The sequence below is a fragment of the Biomphalaria glabrata genome, chromosome 5, assembly GCF_947242115.1.
Source record: "Biomphalaria glabrata chromosome 5, xgBioGlab47.1, whole genome shotgun sequence".
NCBI classification, from domain to species: domain Eukaryota; kingdom Metazoa; phylum Mollusca; class Gastropoda; family Planorbidae; genus Biomphalaria; species Biomphalaria glabrata.
In genome coordinates this window covers 51,448,962-51,469,649 of record NC_074715.1, presented here as the reverse complement: position 1 = coordinate 51,469,649, position 20,688 = coordinate 51,448,962, and the positions used below count along the sequence as shown (strand labels likewise).

The window sequence follows — 20,688 nt, the reverse complement described above, 5'->3', positions numbered from 1 at the left end:
TCCCATGACGCCCAACCCCCCCCCCTTTTTTTTTTTCCAAAATGAAAGAATTTCTGTTCGCGCCATCCCCCCATCAACAAGCTAACGCAAGAGAAAGTCGGGTAGAAAGGTATTAGTGGCGAAGGTGTGAAGTACTTACGAAATACGAATCCACATTTCAGTTATGCTTATTTTCAGACACCCCTTGCCGAAAGGGTTTAGGTACTTAAAATGTCCACTATAGAAGATGACACGAAGTCTCCTAAATTATCATTTCAATCTTTAAAACTTCAGCAATAATGTCATTAAGCTTGATAAGGATTTGAACTGCAATAAAAATTGAATGATTCTTTACGTTCATATCAAGAGTGTATGTGTCACAGCTTTGTTTGAGAATCCCTTTGACATCAGGTGAATTGTAATCCCACAAAATAAGGTGCCATTCGCATGGGGAAAGGACCGCATCTGCATCTGGCCATGCTGTGGTTAGTTGTTACTTGGTCCTCAGATAGGCAGGACATATACTTTTGTTTATAAGAGCAGGACATTTGTATTAACTCTTTCTCTCCGAACTGACGATACCAGCGTTGATTTCACCAGAATGTGGTAACTAATTACGGAGAGAAAGAGTGTCCTTGTGAAATTCATTCATATTTTGTATCTATGCTATGTGGTTTGTGACATATTAATGATATTATATTCAGTTATTCGTTACGCCATTGTGACTGGATCGCCTATGTATTATTTTATATTAATAAATATATATCGTCTGCTGACAAGTGTGTCACTTAGTCTTTTCTATCTGTTGTGCTACACGAGTTAGAAGCTCCACACGACAACCGCGTCAGCAGAACTACTGCAACACACGAGAAGAGAAGACATATGTATTGGCATGTAGTAGACACATTAATATACAGCACATTCATAAGCATCAAGATGTGTTACATAATTGGTGGCCAGTATGGGAATCTAACTCTCGACATTCGCGTTATGGTTTTTTCCATGATAATCACTTGAGAATGGCCGGTGTAAATCAAATTTGTTATGGCCTTATCACAATAAAAACATATACTATTAAAATGTATGTCGCTGTGCTCCTATTTATTATACTAAAGTCATAGCTGTAGAGTTTGGTCGCATTTTCGAATGTGTAACTTAGAGTCTCAAAAAGTCTTATTCACATATCACATTTTATAACATCAGACTCGCACAATCCTTTCATCCTTCCAATGTTCGCATCGCTGACTCAGACAGCTGCCCGAGTGGTTGGTCTTATCCACGTGTCGTCGGTCAGTGTCTCGGCTGACGCCGGTCTGAAAGTACAGAAATACATTTTTATTTATATACATGAATGAAACTTTAGAGGCCAGACAATGTAATCTCATTACAAATCTTATATTAACTTGCTTCGTCTGTTTGTCTGGTACAAATTTTGTACACGTTATTTCTCCCACTTCCCATTTCACAATTATTCGAAACAGGTAATGGAATTAACCAATTAATCACTTAATTAGTTTGATAGAGAAAGGGGGAAGCAAATCTTACTGTATTGCGTCTATGGCTGTAAATGTGCAGTTCATTTCCCAATAAAAGATGTTTTTTTTACAAGGCTGATATAAACTCTGACCGTTCTAAGTGGTAATGAACAATACATAGCTATACAACCTTCTTTAGTTATAGGAACATCGCTAGCAGAGTGGTTAGCATGTCTGCCCGAGGAGATGTGATCGACGACTTTGAATACAGATCGTTCCCTTTTAAAAACTAATTACAGTAAAATCCATCCAGATATCCCTCCCCCTCCCCCCATATTCCCAACTGGTCCAGACAAGTGATAGGGTCATAGCGTATTGAGAAAGTTCTAAGCATAAATCAAACAACAATTGCTAAAAATATATTTTAAAACACAGATTTACTGTTGATAGTCTAGATCTATTACAAATTTAATTGCATGACTGAATCAAACTAATTGATACTATAACACATCGTATACGTTTTTTTAAAAGTATTTTTTAGGTTTTTCTTGTTTATACTTTATAGTTTTCTATTTCCCTTTTTTTATTTAAAAGTAATTCTTAATTCTTCCTAAAAGGTGAGCAAAAACTGTGGGGAAAAAAACCCAGCCCGGACTAGACCATGACGTGGGTTATCATTCTATTCTTGTTGTTTCATATCTCCTTTAATTCTAAAATTTGAAAATGTGTGTGTATGTGTGTGTGTATGTGTGTGCGCGCCATGTCCATGAAGGTACTTCCTTGACTGCACTGAGAAAGCTGGGCGTGATGAACGAATAGAGGCCGGTACTGAACATAGTGAGATGAATGCCAATCTGTAGCCAACTGTTGGGGCCTGTCAGATTATGACAGATTACTCTGCAAATGTATGAGTTTCTTGTTCGGGTGTATTCCAGTGTAGTTAACCGACAACACAGACGGACAACATTGATCATGTAGAGAGATGAGTCCTCAACACTGATGAACAATCAAACAGTTATTTAATCCATGAAAAGGCCACAGTCTAAGTCTCTGTCAATAAAACACGTCTTTACGCTAGAGAATCCTATATCTAACTGATTTTCTGTCTCTAAGAAGCCTCCAACCCAACTAAGTCAAAGCGTCACTAGTCCCGTTCAATATACGTCTTCTATTATGGTGCGTCTCTACCTAATTAAAATATAAACTGAGTGCCTAACAATAGTAGTTTATTGATAAGGCAAGTATACCTACTTTTCTTTTTACTAATTAGTTAATGTGTTTCCATAATGACTTGGTTTTAAAATTTTTTCTCTGTCTAACTCTCTCTCTCTAACTTTTCAAGAGACCTGGGGCATCTAAAAGCGAAATGGGGCTTCTGTTTGTTAATAGACTAAAAAGGAAAACTTGGTCATTAGTCTCATTACTTGTAGATTGGGAAATTAATATGCTTGGATTTCAAAGAAAAATTACATCCATTAATCACAATTATTTCCCTTAGATGAACGAATATAGAGTAGTCTCTCCTTTTTGTTTTTTTTTTATTTAGTTACAGAAATTTTTTTCCTAATAAATAGATTTCCTTGTCTGCCTAGTGAATGGACAGTTACTAATACCCCCATTCACAAAGACCTGTGTGTTTTCAGACCAAACGTCAAGTGAAAGAAAAGTCACAGAAGCACAGTATTACATTTTAGGTCACAGAGACCTCATTGATAAACAGCTCAACAAAGATTTATTTTTTTTTAAAGTCATCTACACTGGTCTGTGTCGTGTGCGCTCTGGACTGTCGTCACGATGCTTAGGAGCTCGATCCCCGACCGCTTCCATCCCCTGACGCAATAAGTTGGAGCTTAGGCGCAGGGCCGGTCCTAACTATTGCGGGGCCCTATGCGAGACGGAATGCGCGGGGCCTAGTCTGGGCGGGGATAAACATAATATCAAAATCAAGATTTTGTATTAGAAAATACATTGCAATAAATTTTTATTAAAGGAAAGCTGATGATGCCGTTGTAGGATTGGCACCCCAAAATGACAATTTTTTTCCATTTTTCAGAAAATTTTATTAATTTCAGGAGTTTTCCATGACTTCCATGAATGGAAAACGGATGGTTTTTCTAAATTTGAGTTATAGACATATTGAAATTCTGTGTAAATGGTTGTAATACTAAACGTTTTACCAATTTTTTAAATTTAAATGGTAAGAATAATTTATATTTAATAAATTAGACAGTACATTCCTGACTTCTAAAAAAACGGGGTTCTTTGAGATTTCGTTTTCACCTAGATAGATAGGTAGATATATATGTAGATATATAGGTAGATATATAAGTAGATATATAGGTAGATATATAGGTAGATATATAGGTAGATATATAGTAAAAAAAGTAACATTTTCATCTACACCCTCCCTGTCCCAAAAGTAAAAAGATCTTGTGTCTGGCAGATTGTAACAAATTGGTCAGTGTAAGGCTAGTCTAGGCTACGTGCAGTCGACCATGACAAGACAAACAAGCAATAGTGTTGATTTGAGTGGTCAGGTTAGAGAAAATACACACTGCCGTGGTTAGCCAAGCGTGTAGATCTAGTTATAACACGGATTGTTTTTTTACATTGTCTAGAACTACAGATCAGATTAATTTTGAGATTGACATTGCGCCCACCCCTTTGAAACCGTAAACCATATCCTCTTTGAATGCCCCTCCCTAATCCACCATAGGCAGACCCTACTTCCACTACAGCCCAACATAACCAACACCCTGTACGGCAGTGCTGAACAACTGAAGAAAACAGCACACTTTTTTTCCTTGGCACAGTCTGCAAAAGAGCTCACAGCTCAGCAGCAATAAAGCTGGCTAGAAGAAGAAGAAGAAGATTTGAAAAATTATGACATGAGAGAATGTACTTAATAAATATATAATTCTAATGTGTGGAATACATGTAACATGGTCACTAATTTACACAACAACTTGAATTGAAATATACAATGGCATTGGCTTAATATTCAATTTAAAAATAATTCGACAATCATTTAGAAGCCCCCCTCAAGTGGGTGCATGGGGGGGGGGATTTTCAAATATGGACCCACTATTCCCCCACTCTAGATACGCCACTGCTTGCTTCTGAAATGAAACTCCGCGTGAAAGAAAAAAAAAAAGAAAATCTATATAACATCAGAGAAGTTTAAACCTGTATTAAAGCTTTAAAAATAAACATCAAGGCCTAGCACGCATATAAGTTCTTCAAAGAGTGTCACATTGTAAGATGTAAGACCTCAAAGCTGATTGGTTAATACATAATTCCATAGCACAAATGCACATAAAAAAACTGCACTATAAAACTGAAATCGGAGATAATAAAAGAAACGAGAGAGAAGCCAAAAAATTATTGAGTTCTGAAGCACTATTCAGTGAGATGCAAAGAAATAGGCTAGTATATTTGTGTCTCGAGGCGATTTTATGTTTCATAACCGACTTGAAACAAAAACTATTCTAAATTAGCTGCAGCCAACAAACTAAAAGAAAAAAAAGAGAAACGTCATTTATTTAGGAACCCTAGACAACAGAGAGGTATTCAGACATTAGCTGAAAAAAATATGTTACAGAAAGTTTAATTTTTTTTTTTTGAGTAATTATGATATTTTTTTAAACAAAACTTTTTATTTTTATTTAGCTTTTTGGAATCAGTTTCCTAATTTATCTTTGCATAAAGTTTAAAAAAATAATATTCTAAATTCAGACCTTAATAATAATAATAATAATAATTATAAATAAATCTGCTGTTTATCGATAAAAAAGAAAAAACCTCTACCATTATCGATATCGCCGTACCACTGTCTCATAATTTAAGAAAAACTGAGATAGAAAAACAAAGAAAATATGGGAACCTAGGCTTGGAGATTAAGCGTCTATGGAAATTGTCCAAAATAACAATATACCCCATTGTTATATCAACCTAGGGGATAATAACAACTGACCTCACAGACACCTTCAAGGCCCTTAACATTCCTAGGAACATCTTCGTTGCCTGTCAGAGGGCGGTACTGCTGCAGACCTGCCACATCACCAGAAAATTCCTCAGTGGAAACTGTTAAAGAGACTACGAAGAATTTTGTTTCTCTTTAGCGAAACTCGACCTTGGCAGCGCCAGAGAATGACTACTCGTTCATTTCTAACATAATAATAATAATCTTTATTGTCCGTATGGAAATTTGTCTTACAATTTGTGCATTACACCAATCTTTGGGAAAGTTCTTCTATTTAAAGGGCCGACAATTAGCGATGCTGTTATGCGGCCAGCACAACGACCAATCGCCTTAACTTCCTCAAAGTATGTCAGTTACCCGTTCCCATGGATTCATGTCTTGTCTACGCCAGTGAATAAATTGCGCGAAGTTTCAACTTGATCCAAAAACGGACGTGGAAGAAATAACGTGTACACACATTTTACCAGACAGACAGACGGACAGACAGACAGACAGACAGAGTGAGTTGATATAAGCTTTGTAAAAAGTATTTTTAAAAAATTATATTTGCTACTGGATTCAAATTTCGTATCTCTCTATCGTCCAACATGAAGTCACATTAATATTGAAAATCTTAAAATGTTGATTAGAGAGTTAATGAAAGTAATCTCTGAACAAAATATAGCATCCTTGACATTAGTTTTCATTCTTTAGTTTTTTTGTTTTGTTTTTGTTTTTTCTTTGTTTGATTTTCTCAAACTTTTTTTTTCATTTTCTTTTTTCTTAAGAGTCTCTTATAATCCATATGCCATGACCAATTTGTACAAATAGTATTTTTTCCCTAGCACTATTAGAGCATGAAATGGGTTGCCATGAGTCAGACAGGAAAACCAATGACTTGGCACAGTTTCATTCATTGATTGGCATGCTTGACCACATTGACCTAGGGATGCGCGTAGGACGTAATCATCTTCTTTTTTTCGACGTAACGTCTGTATTTTATAAGATAAGATCCTTAGCTACACTTTATCATCTACTATAGCTTTATGCTTAGTACGTGCCATGAAGCAGAGTTAGCAGAGTAGCTGCACCTAATTTTAACTTTAACCGGCAGTAACCTTAGCATCTGGCTCCACCTTTATTCTAGAAGGTTCTATAACGGAAGTGCTATGACGTCATTGGGAGCGTGGTTTGCCGGGAATTTGTTTTAGCCTGGCAAGGCGTCAGTTGTAGACAGGATTCCGTAGAGGAAGAAGGTTGTAGACTAGGGTTAGAAGACGCAGAGACAAGTCGCATAATTTTGAGTTGTAGAATGAACTCGATTCTGTTTGTCAATTCCACTCGGGGCTCGTTTTTCTTCTGAAATAACCCATTGGACTCATAGTTTCTAGTCGGGAAATCTTGTAAAGCCTAGTGCTTTCATGTTTGTGTCAGCTGTGTTAAGATAGCTAGTGAACGTGGGCGCGTCCTGTGGGCGGGGTCTGAATAAATCACCTGACCGTTGATCTCTTTGAGAATTCTGCAGAACTGGCAAACAAACTAAAAAAAAAAATCCCTATTTGAAACGAAATAGAAATGACCGTGAATAACGTAAATTATTGATATAAAGCAGAAATATTCTGATTTAGATAAATCTTTGTCCTGTCCATACTCTTTGAGCTTACTGCTGAAAGTTTGAATTCATATACAAATTAACTTTGGTATCTATTTTTAAAAAGTTGATTCTATCCAAATAAAGTTTACTCTGATAATGGGAAACTCTAAGTAAGTTCTTTCAATAACAAAGGTTGATTTCTCAAGCATTTTATTCTAAGTATTTAGTGAAAGTATTTTTATAGTAAAATAGTTGCATTACCTATAGCCACCAAGTCTAAGTCTTGAGTACTCATCCAGAACTTTGTCCGCATCAGTATTGTCTGCAATAAATAAAGAAATTTTTTAAAAAAATCATATTTAAAACTGAATATCTTTTAAATAAAAATAATGGCCCTGTGCAGGGGAGGAGAAACCTTTTTTTTTTTCTGGTTAAGAAATCCGTATTGCTGCCATTAAAGCAGAATTATAAAAGTTTATATATGGGTAATTCTAAATAAGGGATTGGAGTATGTATTTTTAAATAAAACAAGTTTATGGGCATAGATTTAAAACAGTGATGCCCAAAATACGGCCCGCAGGCCAGATCCGGCCCGTAAAGTGGTTCCATCCGGCCCGCCAAAACGTCGGCACAAAGGTTGAAAGATGTATCTTTACCTACGTTAGGGTACTCATTTTTCTCTAATGGGTTGGTACCACGACCTTTAGTAACATTTGCGTGTTTATGAAATGGGACTCTGAAAAGCGTTAATTTCATTATTATTATTATTATAATTATTATTCATGCCATAATGAAGCATAAATAAAACTTAAAATTACATTTGAACTTGATACGTGTTTTAAAGATCACTTGGTTGTGGGCTGGGGAAATGCACATCTAGCCAACTAGAAGATGAAGCTAATCTTCTAATTGCGTGGGCTAAAAATAAATTCTACATCTGAGTTACGATCAAATTTTTACAAATGTCTTTTTTGACTTAATAACTGAACTCACCTGAAAGCACACGTCTAGAAAGGTTTCGGTTGGCATAGGTTCTAGGATCTGATAGTGGGCTTCCTTCTCTCCTGGTTAAAAGGGACTAAAGCTAATGAAATCTACCTGACTAAAACAGTACATTTCTTCCTTCTAGTGTCTGTACGTGTGTACTATTACCAGTAAAAGTGTGGTGATTATTTTACCTATTTCTTACGTGGCAGACGCCCATTTGTCACAGTCTCGTTTGACATTGAGTGTTATTTGTTCACTTTGGGTCAAGACGGTGAAAGCACGAGAAAAACCTCTGAATGGAAACAGGAAGTGAGAATGTCTAAATTCACTTAAAATGTTTTACATTGTTTCGGATGTTCCTTCAGAGTTGAAGATAGTTTACTTCCTAGTCCAAACCTCCAGCAGGACGACAGGGGATGGGAGCGGGTAGGGTTTGAACCCTCGACCGTCGATAAATCAGAACGACAGTCCAGCGCGCAAGCCGCACGACCAGGCAGTAGTAGTCCTGTACCTGGGACAAGTGCACATCAGAGAATTGTCATTTGTTATCCGCTGTGATGCGGACGTGATGTATTATTATTAATGTTTGTCAATATCGTTTGGTACCCCCCTTTTTCTGTATGTATCTATATCACCTAGGGTTTCGACTTGCTTTAAATTTAGCAATATGCGTTTCTCTCTTGGGGCTGAGAATGCTAATGCAATTTTTTTTTTTAGAATATTAGCTTCAGCTCTTTTATAATAACGTTTAGTTTTCTTTATTTAACGGATATATTCAATTTTCTTAAAGTTGATGCATAACACAGATTTTTATTTCATATTACATCACTCTGTCCATGTTTTCATTATCGCATACAAGATGGACGTGTAGGTTGTTAAAATTCTTGCCATATTTTCTTTAAGTTTTTAAAAAATTGGTTGTCATTCTGCTTTGCAAAGTTTCTTTAATTTGTTAACAAATTTTGTTTTCAGTCAGTGCAAGTAGAGTAAGACCGACAAGCACTGGCTGCTGACAAGGCTTTGTTCTCAATATAAACAGACCAACGTCTGCTCGTTAAAAAAAAAAAGAAAATGTTCATGAAAAAATCTTACAGTGTAAAGAGTCTATGGCCCACTCGCGTCGCTCAGCCCTGCTGTAGATTCTGTCCAGGTCGCCATCTAGACTGGTCGTTGTGTAGAGTCTGTCTCGATGTCTTAACTGGAATAGAGGCGAATAGAAAAAAAACAACAAAATAACTTAATAGCTAGATAATGCATTGTTCTTAAAGACGAAGAACTGAAAGAGCAAGAGACAAATAGGCACCCAAGAACCAACTAGCAGAAATTTGCTGACATCCACTCACGGCGACACACAGCCAGATCAATTGTCTAAGCCAGCGGTTCTCAACCTTTTAAGTTCGGCGACCCCTTTTTACAATCCCCCACTCTGCCGCGACCCCCCCCCCCTCCCTACACACACATACAGCAATAGAAGAGTAGACAATAACAATCTATATTTTCGAGGGTCTTGGGCGACCCCTGGCAAATGGTCAATCGACCCCCCCCCTAGGGGGGTCGCGTTCCACAGGTTGAGAACCCCTGTCACTCTAAGCCAGCGGTTGTCAACCTTTTAAGCTCGGTGACCCCTCTTTACAATCCCATAATCTGTCGCGACCCCCCCCCCCCCCCGGCTCAGACACACAGCAATAAAAAAATATACAAAACTATTCATTTTTTCGATGGTCTCTGGCGACCCCTGGCAAATCGTCAATCGACCCCCAAGGGGGTCGCGACCCACATGCTGAGAACCCCTGCTCAAAGCCAATAAATAGTGCGTCTCACTCCGTCTGTCACAAATAAAGACATCCAGCAAGATCCCTCATTGCCAATTATACACGTCACAGCCGTGACGTAAACACATTGGGTCTTATTGTAGTGTAAGTGGTGGCTCTGTACTGTCTCACTGCGCATGACAAATATAGTTCAAACAGACACCACAGCCAATTACTAAGGACGCCAGTGTAACAAAATGGTTCCGTCGCAAGTGAAAGTGAAAAAAAAAGGCCTTTGGATCACGTGTTAGCAAAAAGTTCTGAAACAAAGATGTATTTATTTATGTATAAAGCTTATGTCAGCTCACTTTGTCTCTATCTGTCTGCTACAAAGTTGGAACATGCCATTTCTCAAGCTTCCCGCTCTCGGATCAGGCTGAAACTTTGCATAATTCATTATTGTTCCAAAAAATAATTAACCAATTAGTTAATTTAATTAGTTTGATATTGAAAAAGGAAATAAATCCTAGAACATTGATACATATAAGGCTGTAATTGTGGAGTTTTTTAAAATATACAAGTATTTTTTATATTTCGCTTGTATTTTTTTTTGGTGGGGGTAATTTTAAAACGCTAACTACATAAATGTGGCCTATCCTTTTCGGTCTGGAGAGACATTAGTTCCAGACATGCATGGCTCTGGCTTCATCACTGCAAAAAAGATTTCAAATCCAATGGGAACCAGGGCGGCTTCACTTCGCAGAGCGGGCCGGTTATCGCCTTTAGTTTTGCAAATGTCACATTTCTAACAAATAGCATACTGATAAAGTAAAAGAAATGTAACAGATTTAAATCATTAATTACATTTGTTACGTCAGATGTGCAAAATATGTAGGTCACCGCTGGGTCATTCTTACAACGTAAGAAATGTCACTTCTCATTCTTTGGTTAAATACTTCAGTTACAATTGAGAACTCTACTATACAGACTACTGTGTTAGCGGTCTACCTACAACGCATGGTAGCCCATAAATTATATCTAAATATTTGTGTATCATGATACAGTTAGTCTGTATTTGAATAAATATGTCACGGTTGTTATAAATTAACAAACATTTGTCACATAAAAACTGGCCAGTGACTCAAAATGAAGCTATTAGTTCGTCTCCTTCAAACATGACTAACCGGTTTGTCTAGACCAGCGGTTCTCAACCTTTTATGCTCGGCGACCCCTTTCTTTTTAATTCCACTCTGCCGCGAACCCCCCCTCACACACACACACACACACACCAATAGAAGAAAAGACAAAAACAATCCATGTTTTCGATGGTCTGCGGCGACCCCTGGCAAATCGTCATTCGACCCCCAAAAGGGTCGCGACCCACATGTTGAGGACCCCTGGTCTAGACAGTTAGCCAGTATTTTTTTTAAAGGGGACATTTATAGCATACTACAATATTTTGAAAACAGAAATATAAGCAAAAACATCACTTACATCAGCATAGATAATGCTTTAGAAATAACATAGAAAAAAACAACAACATGAAATAATAATGGGATTGATATTAGAATGACGGGAAGCTTATGTCATACAAAAGATATGGGAAATCTTTTACGAGGCTTTGTTATAGTTAGTATTTTAGTATTTATCTTTTTTTTTTCCAAGTTTGGTAAATCATTTATGTAAACTAAAATAGCTGACCATAGTGCTCTGAACAAGCTACAAACATGAAAGTTGCCCTATAGAGAATCTATTGAAGAATAAGAAAAACAATAAGAAATAATCATTTTGAAATATTAGCTTTGTATTATCTAGAAAACAGAATATTCTGCCTCACCCTGTGGGGGAAAGGTGTCGGCGTCTTGTCCATCCATCCAGGTCGTCTGTAACTCTCTACTGCCACTGTCTTTGGAGGGGCGTAGGTCACTGAAATATGCGGTGAGTAAAAGTTTGTTAAACAACAGTTAATGGGTCAAAATAGATAATAATTAATTATACACAAAAAAACGTGATTGTTGTGAGATTCTACCGATTTGATGACGCAGGAGTATAGATACACATTGTTATAACCCTGCCGTGCACCAGTGCTTGTGACGATTAGGTACGCACTATTAAACAAGAACAGGAAGATGCTGGGACAGAGAAAAAAACTGTTTATCACGTGATTAGGAAGAGTCTGCATTGTTTGGAAACTAAGGAGCCGTCTTTGTGCTTCCTGAAGACTGTGATAGGGACCTGGAGCGAAGCAGGGAAGGCTGTCGTTGGTCCGTACTCAGGTATGGTGGAGAAAGGACTAGTAGAATTAGGAACAAGACTCTTTGAATGTAAATGTTATGTGTTTGTCCTGGTAAATAAACACACGTACTTATTTACATAAAATATTCGTTGAGTTGCCTGTAGTAGATTTACAACAATATAAATATATAATTGAAGGAAAGAGCTTATATATAATGCTCTAAATCATTGCACTCTGACTCCCCATTATCCCTTAGACTAGACCACTGAGATTTCTCTCAGCGAATTGGTGTGGACAGTCAACTAAGAATCTATTTTTTATATTCCTACTTTGTGACCACCACAAATCATTGAAGGGCCGCCGTTGCGGGTTTTTTTTTTTTTTTGGGGGGGGGGGGACAATTCTCTGCTGAACATATGGTCTCAGACAACTTTCATTACATTGGTTGAATCGCGGGTAACATCGTGGGGACCAGTATTGTCCAGAACTCGATTACATATCAATCAATCTAACAACAACAACAACAAACGGATGTAAAATTCTTTCTATCTTAAAACTTTTTAGTTTTTTGTCAACCAAATTTTTTCAACTAATACAGACATCACAATAAGGAATGGATAACCATAATGCTAAACTACGGACAGGGGATGCAAACAATGGTATCTTAGTTCTCTCTATTCTTCTACTCACTAAGTTATCCCTGTCCAGGGCTTTAGAATCTCCTTAAGTAAATCACACGATCAGAAGCAAGAGCAGAAATTCAAATGTATCAGATACGAAGACAAGCTATGACTTAGTCTCCTCTTCCACAACCATGAGATCATTTTCTAAATTCTTTTTTTATCCTTTTTTAAATAATATTTCATAATTAAAAACAAACATCGTAAAAAATTAAAAAAGGGAAGTAATTACCTGTTTTATCTATATTTCTGAGTGCTGCTTCCTGTTCTCTCAACAGCGCCCTCTGTTGAGCTTCAAGCTTGCTGTTGGTTTCTGGAAGTTCTGGATACATTCTTCGAAAGGTTTTTCTGTTCTCTACTTCTGGAAGGTCACACACAAAAAAACCCCATTGTTTTAATAAATACACCCTACCCAAACTATATTTGTATGAGTTAGTTTGAAAAGTTGGCAGGAAAACATTATATTGATGAAACATTCGAGAAATCAAAGTATTAGGGTTTATAAAAGATAATTTTACAAATGAAACAAAACATAAAACTACGATGCTATTTAAACTTTGTTAGGCAAATATTAGTTTACGCATTCTCTGTTTGGAACCCCTCAACACAAAACATTAAGAAACTGGAACAGGCAAAAAACGTCGTGAGATTTATAATAAACACATATTCACATTTGATTAGAGATGTTTCAGGACAAAAGAATTAAAAATTTACACTGAACCCTAATTTACAACTACGAAATCAAACCAATATAAAATGCCTTAAAAGACAAAAACATACAAGGCACATTTCTTATTCTATACGTTTGGTATAACAGCATAAGTTCTCTTTATTCCTTCTGTCATTTGTGCATGGAACGGGTTGCCTGAATCAGCCTGGAAAATCAAGGGCTTACCAGTTTTTCATTGATTAAAATGCAAGACTTCTCCTTTCTTGAATTCCTCTCTCAGACCTTGTGGTCTATAGGGCAGATGATGTAAAGGTCATCTGTTTCTGTGTCCCACCGTTAATGAGGGTGTCATGTAGACAGCACAACGACCAACCGCATTTACTTTTTCCCAACTAATGCCAAGTACCCATTTTAGCTAAATGGACTCAGAGGCGCCCAAAGGATCCCGAAATTAAAAATCCCAATCTTTATCAGGATTCGAACCCGGGACCCCAGTTCGGAAGACAAGCGCTTTACTGCTCTTAATTAACTCTGAGACTCACTTTTTTTTCATTAATTCATCCAACCCAACCACCCAGCTTCAACGCAAAAGTCGGCCTTGAACATATTACGACACAGATAGAGGCGACAATAAAATCAAATTTTCAATATTTTTTTTATTTTTTTTTAGTTTTTGAGAAATAAACGAGGCGGACCGATGTGTGGACACGTGACATTAACGGCTTATAATGCATCGATCCTTGTCAATTAGTGTTTCTGTTTTAAGCCTTACAAGATACATTACATGGTAAAGGCCTATAGTTAAGGATGAAAATGACTCTCAAAGAGATTAATTCTTGAAACATTCTGAGAAGATGCCTTAGGTTAATTAACAAGTGTCCACTCTAATAGAATTGACGACAGACTTGAAGGAGCGTGTGTACTGACTGACCTTAGTGACCTGTAAAGAGGACCATTTAGAACTGACTGACTGGCTGGACTATTTGAGAGTTGTCAATAGTATGATTTATTTTAGTGTCTAGGTTTGTATCTGAATGATAAATAGGTTTATATATATAGTTCGTTCATCGTGGTTCGATGAAGACCACTTTTGTCATCCAGGGGGGCTGAAGGCTTTGCGCTGGTGTTTTGTGCCTCCTCATGTGGCTGGTGTATTGGTTATACAGGAGTCGTTTAGGGATGCGGTGGTCTTCCATTCTGCAGATGTGTCCTACCCATCTCATCTGGAACTGCATCAGGATTGTATGGATACTTTGCAGACCCGATTTTCGAATGACTTCAGTATCTGTTTTTTTTCCTTACCATTTGATATTCAGTATTTTTCTTAGAAATGTCATGTGGAAGTGATTCAGTTTATTACATGTTTTCTTTACACTGTCCACGTTTCTGAGGCACAGAGCAATGTAGGGAGAACGACAGCTCGATAGATCCCTAGCTTTGTGTTTGTGTGATACCTCGTCTGTTCCAGACGTTTTTAGACAGTCTGCCATAGGATGCACCTGCTTTGGCGATGCGCAGGTCGATGTCATTATCGACCTTTCAGTTTCTATTGGTTGCTAAGACGACTATGGATAATCTCATAGTTGAATGCCTGGGCATTAGCTATTGTTGAATGCCTGGGCATTAGCTATTGTTGGAACGATGTCATCCACTAAACAGTTCTTCTTTCTCCCCCCCCCCCCCTATCTACGAAGCTGATGTATCCGAAAGAACGGCAAGGGCCGATACACTTTGGGATCAGCGGCGTCAACAGAACCAGATATAGACTTGATAAGGCCCTTAGGTATTTTTTGTATACGGAGCTCTGGTAATCCTTAGCACTCTCTTCAGAATCATTGATAGAACCACTTTTGGAGGGCCCCAAACAAGTGGGGGGCCCTAAACTATAGCTTTTGTTGCCTATAGATAAATCCAGCACTGGGCCGCATCGCAAGCTCTGCCAGAATTGGCCGGACGTAAGTTTGTGACAATGCGTGAGCGTTATGTTCAAGAAAATGTGTTTATGTTCATGTGTTCAAGGACGGGAATGTGTTAGTGCTTACTTTCAAGTGTTTTTCATGTGTGTGTGTGTGTCTACATGTGTTTGATCATGCTTTTTGTGTTCGGGTGTGTCACTTGTGTGTTTGCATTAGCTTGTGCTGCTTGCATTTGTTAATACATGTGTGTGTATGTGGTTATAAGTACGTGAGCTTATGTATGTATTTGCGTTCTAGGCAGTGGCGTAGCTAGGACTTTGCCATCATTTGGGGGGCCCGGGGGGGGGGGGGGCTTGAGCTCTTTTGGGGCCCCTGAATTTTGCGTAATATTTAATGAAAAAAAACCACTCATTTGGGGGCCCCTCTCAAAAGGGGGTAGGGGGATTTTCAAATCACCCCCCCTCTCTCCCCCCACCATAGCTACGCCTCTGATTCTAGGGTGTGTTTGGTCGTGTTTGTGTGTGTGTATTACGTCTCTGCACCGCATTTTGTACCTTTATGTTTCAGGTGATTGAACTCTTCCAAGATCCTTCGATTGGCCAGATCTGAATCCAATGGCGTTGGCGGTCTGAAAAGACAAAATCAAATTGATTCTGTTACTTTATTGACAACTCCTTACATTATATGCGATCTAAGAAATCAGATGATCCTCTGTTGTTTTTTTTTCATGACTGACCAGGGGCGTAGCTAGGAATTTTCCATCGTTTGGGGGCCAGGGGGGGGGGCTTGACCTCTTTGAGGTCTCTGCATTTTACGTAATATTTAATTTGTAATTTAGAAAAAATTAATTGGGGGCACCCCTCAAGTAGGGATCGGGGGGGGGGTCAAATCCTCCCCCTCCACCCCACCCTAGCTACACCTCTGTGGCCGACGATTATCGAGACTTTAAAGTGACCAGCACAACGGCCCACCGCCTTTACTTCCCAAAAGTGTGCCAGGTACCAGCTAAAGTTTGTTGCACCGAAACCATAATCTTTAAATACAATAACATAATCTAAATAAAAAATATTTTCAGAAACGAATGGTCTCGGTCTTCCCCCCTCCCCCCATCCCACTATTTTGTGTCAGGGCGTCGCGACCCCATTGAAAGGACCATCGCAGTTTGAGAAACGCTGGACTAGAGCACACTAAACAGAAATAAAGTCAAAAAATGTATAATATAAATCCAATCACAATAGGAATATATGGTATCCATTGTCAAATATCGCACTATCTGTTTTTTTATTTATTTGTCTCCGCTATTACTTTGCTATCTTATGGAAACGCTAAAAGGTCTTATTGACATTTTCTCTATCAATTTTAGTTTTGAATTTCCAGCAGTTTTAGTGAAACATTTTTTTAAAATAAAAGAGACATACGAAAAATAGCCTCTTACGAAACGATACATTGGTTCAGAAAGCACCGGAAAGAGAAAACTGCTTGTATAATTAGGTCTTCCCTTGTACGTCTGCAAGCGGCAAATAATAGAGAGTTGGAAAAGGGAGAGAAGCGAGAAAGCCATGTCCCACCCAGTTCAGAAGTTCTCGATAGACGTCACTAGTGTCAGCTTCCGTCAATAATAGATTTTCTTTAGTTTTTTTTTTTTTACAGGCATCAGAAGTCAAGAGCAGAACGTATCCCAGAAAAAAAGTTTTTTAATGATGACCTCGAGCCTCAGTTTGAGTTACAAAGTATTACCCGTACTTTGATCATTTCCGCTTCCTGTTTTAGGCAAAGGACGTATTGAAATAGAATCCAGAGACAATGATAATGATTCTTGACCTTCATTTTTATAATACAAATTAACAAATTCCCATGAAATCTTTGTATAGAAAACATTGTGAACAATTAAAATAGAACTTTGAGTAGTTTGAGTCATTTGGAGCAAGCAGTTCTCAAGTTTTGATTTAAAACCTCCTCTTCCAAATGACTTTCTCTCGTGCATTAGGTGTTCCCACTTTCTTGTTAACCGATAGCTACAGTTATCGTTCAAGAGTTAGTTATAGAATAGGTATCATATTTTCACGCATCTAACCGCATCTAACCCTCGGACTAAACATTTGTCCCTATACAAAAGCAGCTGTGCGGGGTATACAAAGTTGCAGATTTTACCAAATTTGTCTGATTCATAATTATAATTTGTCTGATTCATAAATATAACATAATTGAAACCATGGGCTTAGCCAAGACTTTTTTTCAGGGAGGGTTTTGGGGGGGGGGGGGATTTTTTAAACTGCCAAGCATTATCTCTGGTATTTAAAACAAAACAAAAATGCAAATTCTGAGGTATCTACAGCTAGTACATTATCCTGCTATTAAAAAATGTAGTTCAAAACAAAATCTACTATTTACTGCACCTTATTAATGGAGCCCAGAGACTGGTAGAAATGTGTAACTTCTATTGGCTACGCTAATGAAATTTGGTTACTAGTTTGTTTTAGATTTTATAACGAAAACGGAAGTTTTATCGTTAAAATCATCTGTTTGGGGGGGGGGGGGTTAAACTAAAAGATATTTATTTTTAGCTTCCAGCGAATAGTGTAAGGAAACGTCAATTTGAGAAACACTGAAAGAAGTGAAAGAACTAAAGGGTACTCACGGAGGAGGTCTTTTCAAGACTTTCACTTCAGTGTAGGAGGGCTGCTTCTGTTAGAAGAACGCAAAAATATCTTACCAATAGTGAATCCAGTTTTTCTCTGCCCCCTCTCTCTCTCTCTCTCTGATTCTCTGCTCTCTCTTTTCATGGTTCTATTCTGGCTCTCTCCTTAGCACTCTTCATCTCAATCTCAAATAGTTCTTTCCTGTTCTCTCTTTCTATCTCTCTCTCTCTCTCTTTGATTGAGTCTTAACACTTTCATCATTTCTTTCTTCCACTCTCCCCTCTTTCTTAATTTGTTATTCGTTTTATGAGTTCATTCTTTCTTTAAGTCTTTCTCCCCTTTAAAATTTATTTATTGTCTCTCTTTCATTCTTCACCTATCTCTCACTGTCTCTCTCTCTCTATCTCTCTCTCTCTCTCTCTCTCTCCAACTCTCTTTATCTCTCTTTCTATTTCTGTCTCTCTCTAACTCTCTCTGTCTCTCTCTCTCTCTGTCTCTCTCACTGTTTCTCTCTAACTCTCTCTATCTCATTCTCTCTATCTCTGTCTCTCTCTCTCTCTCCAACTCTCTTTATCTCTCTTTCTATTTCTGTCTCTCTCTAACTCTCTCTGTCTCTCTCTCTCTCTCACTCTCTGTCTCTCTCTCTGTCTCTCTCTGTTTCTCTCTAACTCTCTCTATCTCATTCTCTCTATCTCTGTCTCTCTCTCTCTCTCTGTCTCTCTCTCTGTCTCTCTCTGTTTCTCTCTAACTCTCTCTATCTCACTCTCTCTATCTCTGTCTCTCTCTATCTCTGTCTCTCTCTCTCTGTCTCTCTCTGTCTCTCTCTGTTTCTCTCTAACTCTCTCTCTATCTCATTCTCTCTATCTCTCTCTCTCTCTCTCTCTCCAACTCTCTTTATCTCTCTTTCTATTTCTGTCTCTCTCTAACTCTCTCTGTCTCTCTCTCTCTCTCTGTCTCTCTCTGTTTCTCTCTAACTCTCTCTATCTCATTCTCTCTATCTCTGTCTCTCTCTCTCTGTCTCTCTCTCTGTCTCTATCTGTTTCTCTCTAACTCTCTCTATCTCTGTCTCTCTCTATCTCATTCTCTCTATCTCTGTCTGTCTCTCTCTCTGTCTCTCTCTCTCTGTTTCTCTCTAACTCTCTCTATCTCTGTCTCTCTCTCTCTGTCTCTCTCTCTCTGTCTCTCTCTGTTTCTCTCTAACTCTCTCTATCTCATTCTCTCTATCTCTGTCTCTCTCTCTCCCCCATTCTAAGTTTTTCTCCCTATGTGCCACTCTATGTTTCTACTCAGTCTATCTCTCTTGTCCATCATCCTCTATTTGTCTCTTTCTATCGCTATTCCCTCTGACAAACACGTTCTCTCTCCCACTCACTCTTTGTGTTTCTTTACTCCTGTCTGTCACTCTGTCACCCTCTCTCTCTCTCTCTGTCACTCTACCCATCCATCTACCTTTCCACTTTTCACTCTCTCTCTTCTGTCTACCTCTTTCTCTCATAGTTAATCCCCATTCAATAGGTACCTCAATTACCACTTTTAAGCCCTAATGTTTTAGACTGACCCCACGATTAAAAATAAATAAGATTACATTCTGAACACCAAAAGATTTCTAGGAACTAAACAGTAGTATAGAATGCAAAGTTTTTACACCATCTAAAAGTGGTTGATACCAGGAAACATGACTCCATAAGTGATTTAATTAATGACTTACAGATTGAGCTCTCAGTAGTTCTTCAATCTTTCTTCTCTCCTCTATCAATCTTCTTCTGGTGTCGTCCATATCTTTCAGCAATGTAGTACCTACACATTCACACAGTAAAACAATTATATAGAAACATATAAAACACTTACATAAAAACACATAAAACATTTACATAGAAACATATAAAACACGTACATAAAAACACATAAAACATTTACATAGAAACATATAAAACACTTACATAAAAACACATAAAACATTTACATAGAAACATATAAAACACTTACATAAAAACACATACAACATTTACATAGAAACACAAACAAATACATTTCACAATACTCGCTTTACTGCTCATAAATCAATGATATGTGATTGTAACCTGGGGGGAATGATCTCAGCCAATCAAACTATGCAAAGAGATAACCATCTGCCCTCAAGTTGAGAAGACATCTAAATATAGCTACTCAAATCTAGTCATAGTTATTGAAATACCGCAGAAGCGGCTATAGCTATATACCACATAAATTCTGACTCTTGGCAGACTGGAGCTAATGACAAAACATCTTAGCACCGCGGTGTAAAAAAAAACTGTCACGAAGATAGCTGAAGGAAAGAAAACAGCATTGGAAGAAGAGTACCTAAACAGAATGTTTAGGTACTCTTCTTCCACAGAGGTTTCATCTTATATTATACTAGGCAGCTATAGGCTTACGTATTGAGCTCATGGTTACGTCACCTGCCGCGAGAAAAGGGGCCATTAGATTCCAGATTGACCGAATTGGTATTTAAGGATTTTGATGAACAATCTAGTAAGAAAAACAAAGTTATTTTGACATTTTCACGACTATTGCACTGACATTTGAAGCGACCCTGTTGGCGTAACCAAAAAGACGTTATGAAAACTACGTTGGATTGGATTGTGGATCGCTCTAGTACGAGAAAGACGGATAGAATCGCGTTAACATAGGCATATTAAAACTGTCCTACTGAACAGAATGTGTTGAGTCGATCTTCTTTGAGATCCCACTTGCGATCCCTCTTGTCAATGGTAAAGAAGTCTCATGGGTGATCTTTTAACTTTCTCCAACATTTATAATA

General features: G+C 37.9%; 1 protein-coding gene across 4 annotated transcripts in view; it reads right to left on the bottom strand.

Moving 5' to 3' along the window:
- Positions 1-650: 650 nt before the first annotated feature.
- Positions 651-20,688, bottom strand: part of LOC106050430 (centrosome and spindle pole associated protein 1-like) — a 100,725-nt gene continuing 80,687 nt past the window's right edge. For all 4 annotated transcript variants that reach the window (XM_056031055.1, XM_056031057.1, XM_056031054.1 and 1 more), the window contains 8 exons: positions 19,597-19,685; positions 17,888-17,934; positions 15,804-15,877; positions 12,896-13,024; positions 11,585-11,673; positions 9,089-9,194; positions 7,271-7,331; positions 651-1,292 (listed from right to left, as the gene is read on the bottom strand). In XM_056031055.1, the coding sequence (XP_055887030.1) occupies positions 1,226-1,292; positions 7,271-7,331; positions 9,089-9,194; positions 11,585-11,673; positions 12,896-13,024; positions 15,804-15,877; positions 17,888-17,934; positions 19,597-19,685 (662 nt within the window). In that variant the 3' untranslated portion in view covers positions 651-1,225. The remainder of the gene's footprint in view (positions 1,293-7,270; positions 7,332-9,088; positions 9,195-11,584; positions 11,674-12,895; positions 13,025-15,803; positions 15,878-17,887; positions 17,935-19,596; positions 19,686-20,688) is intronic.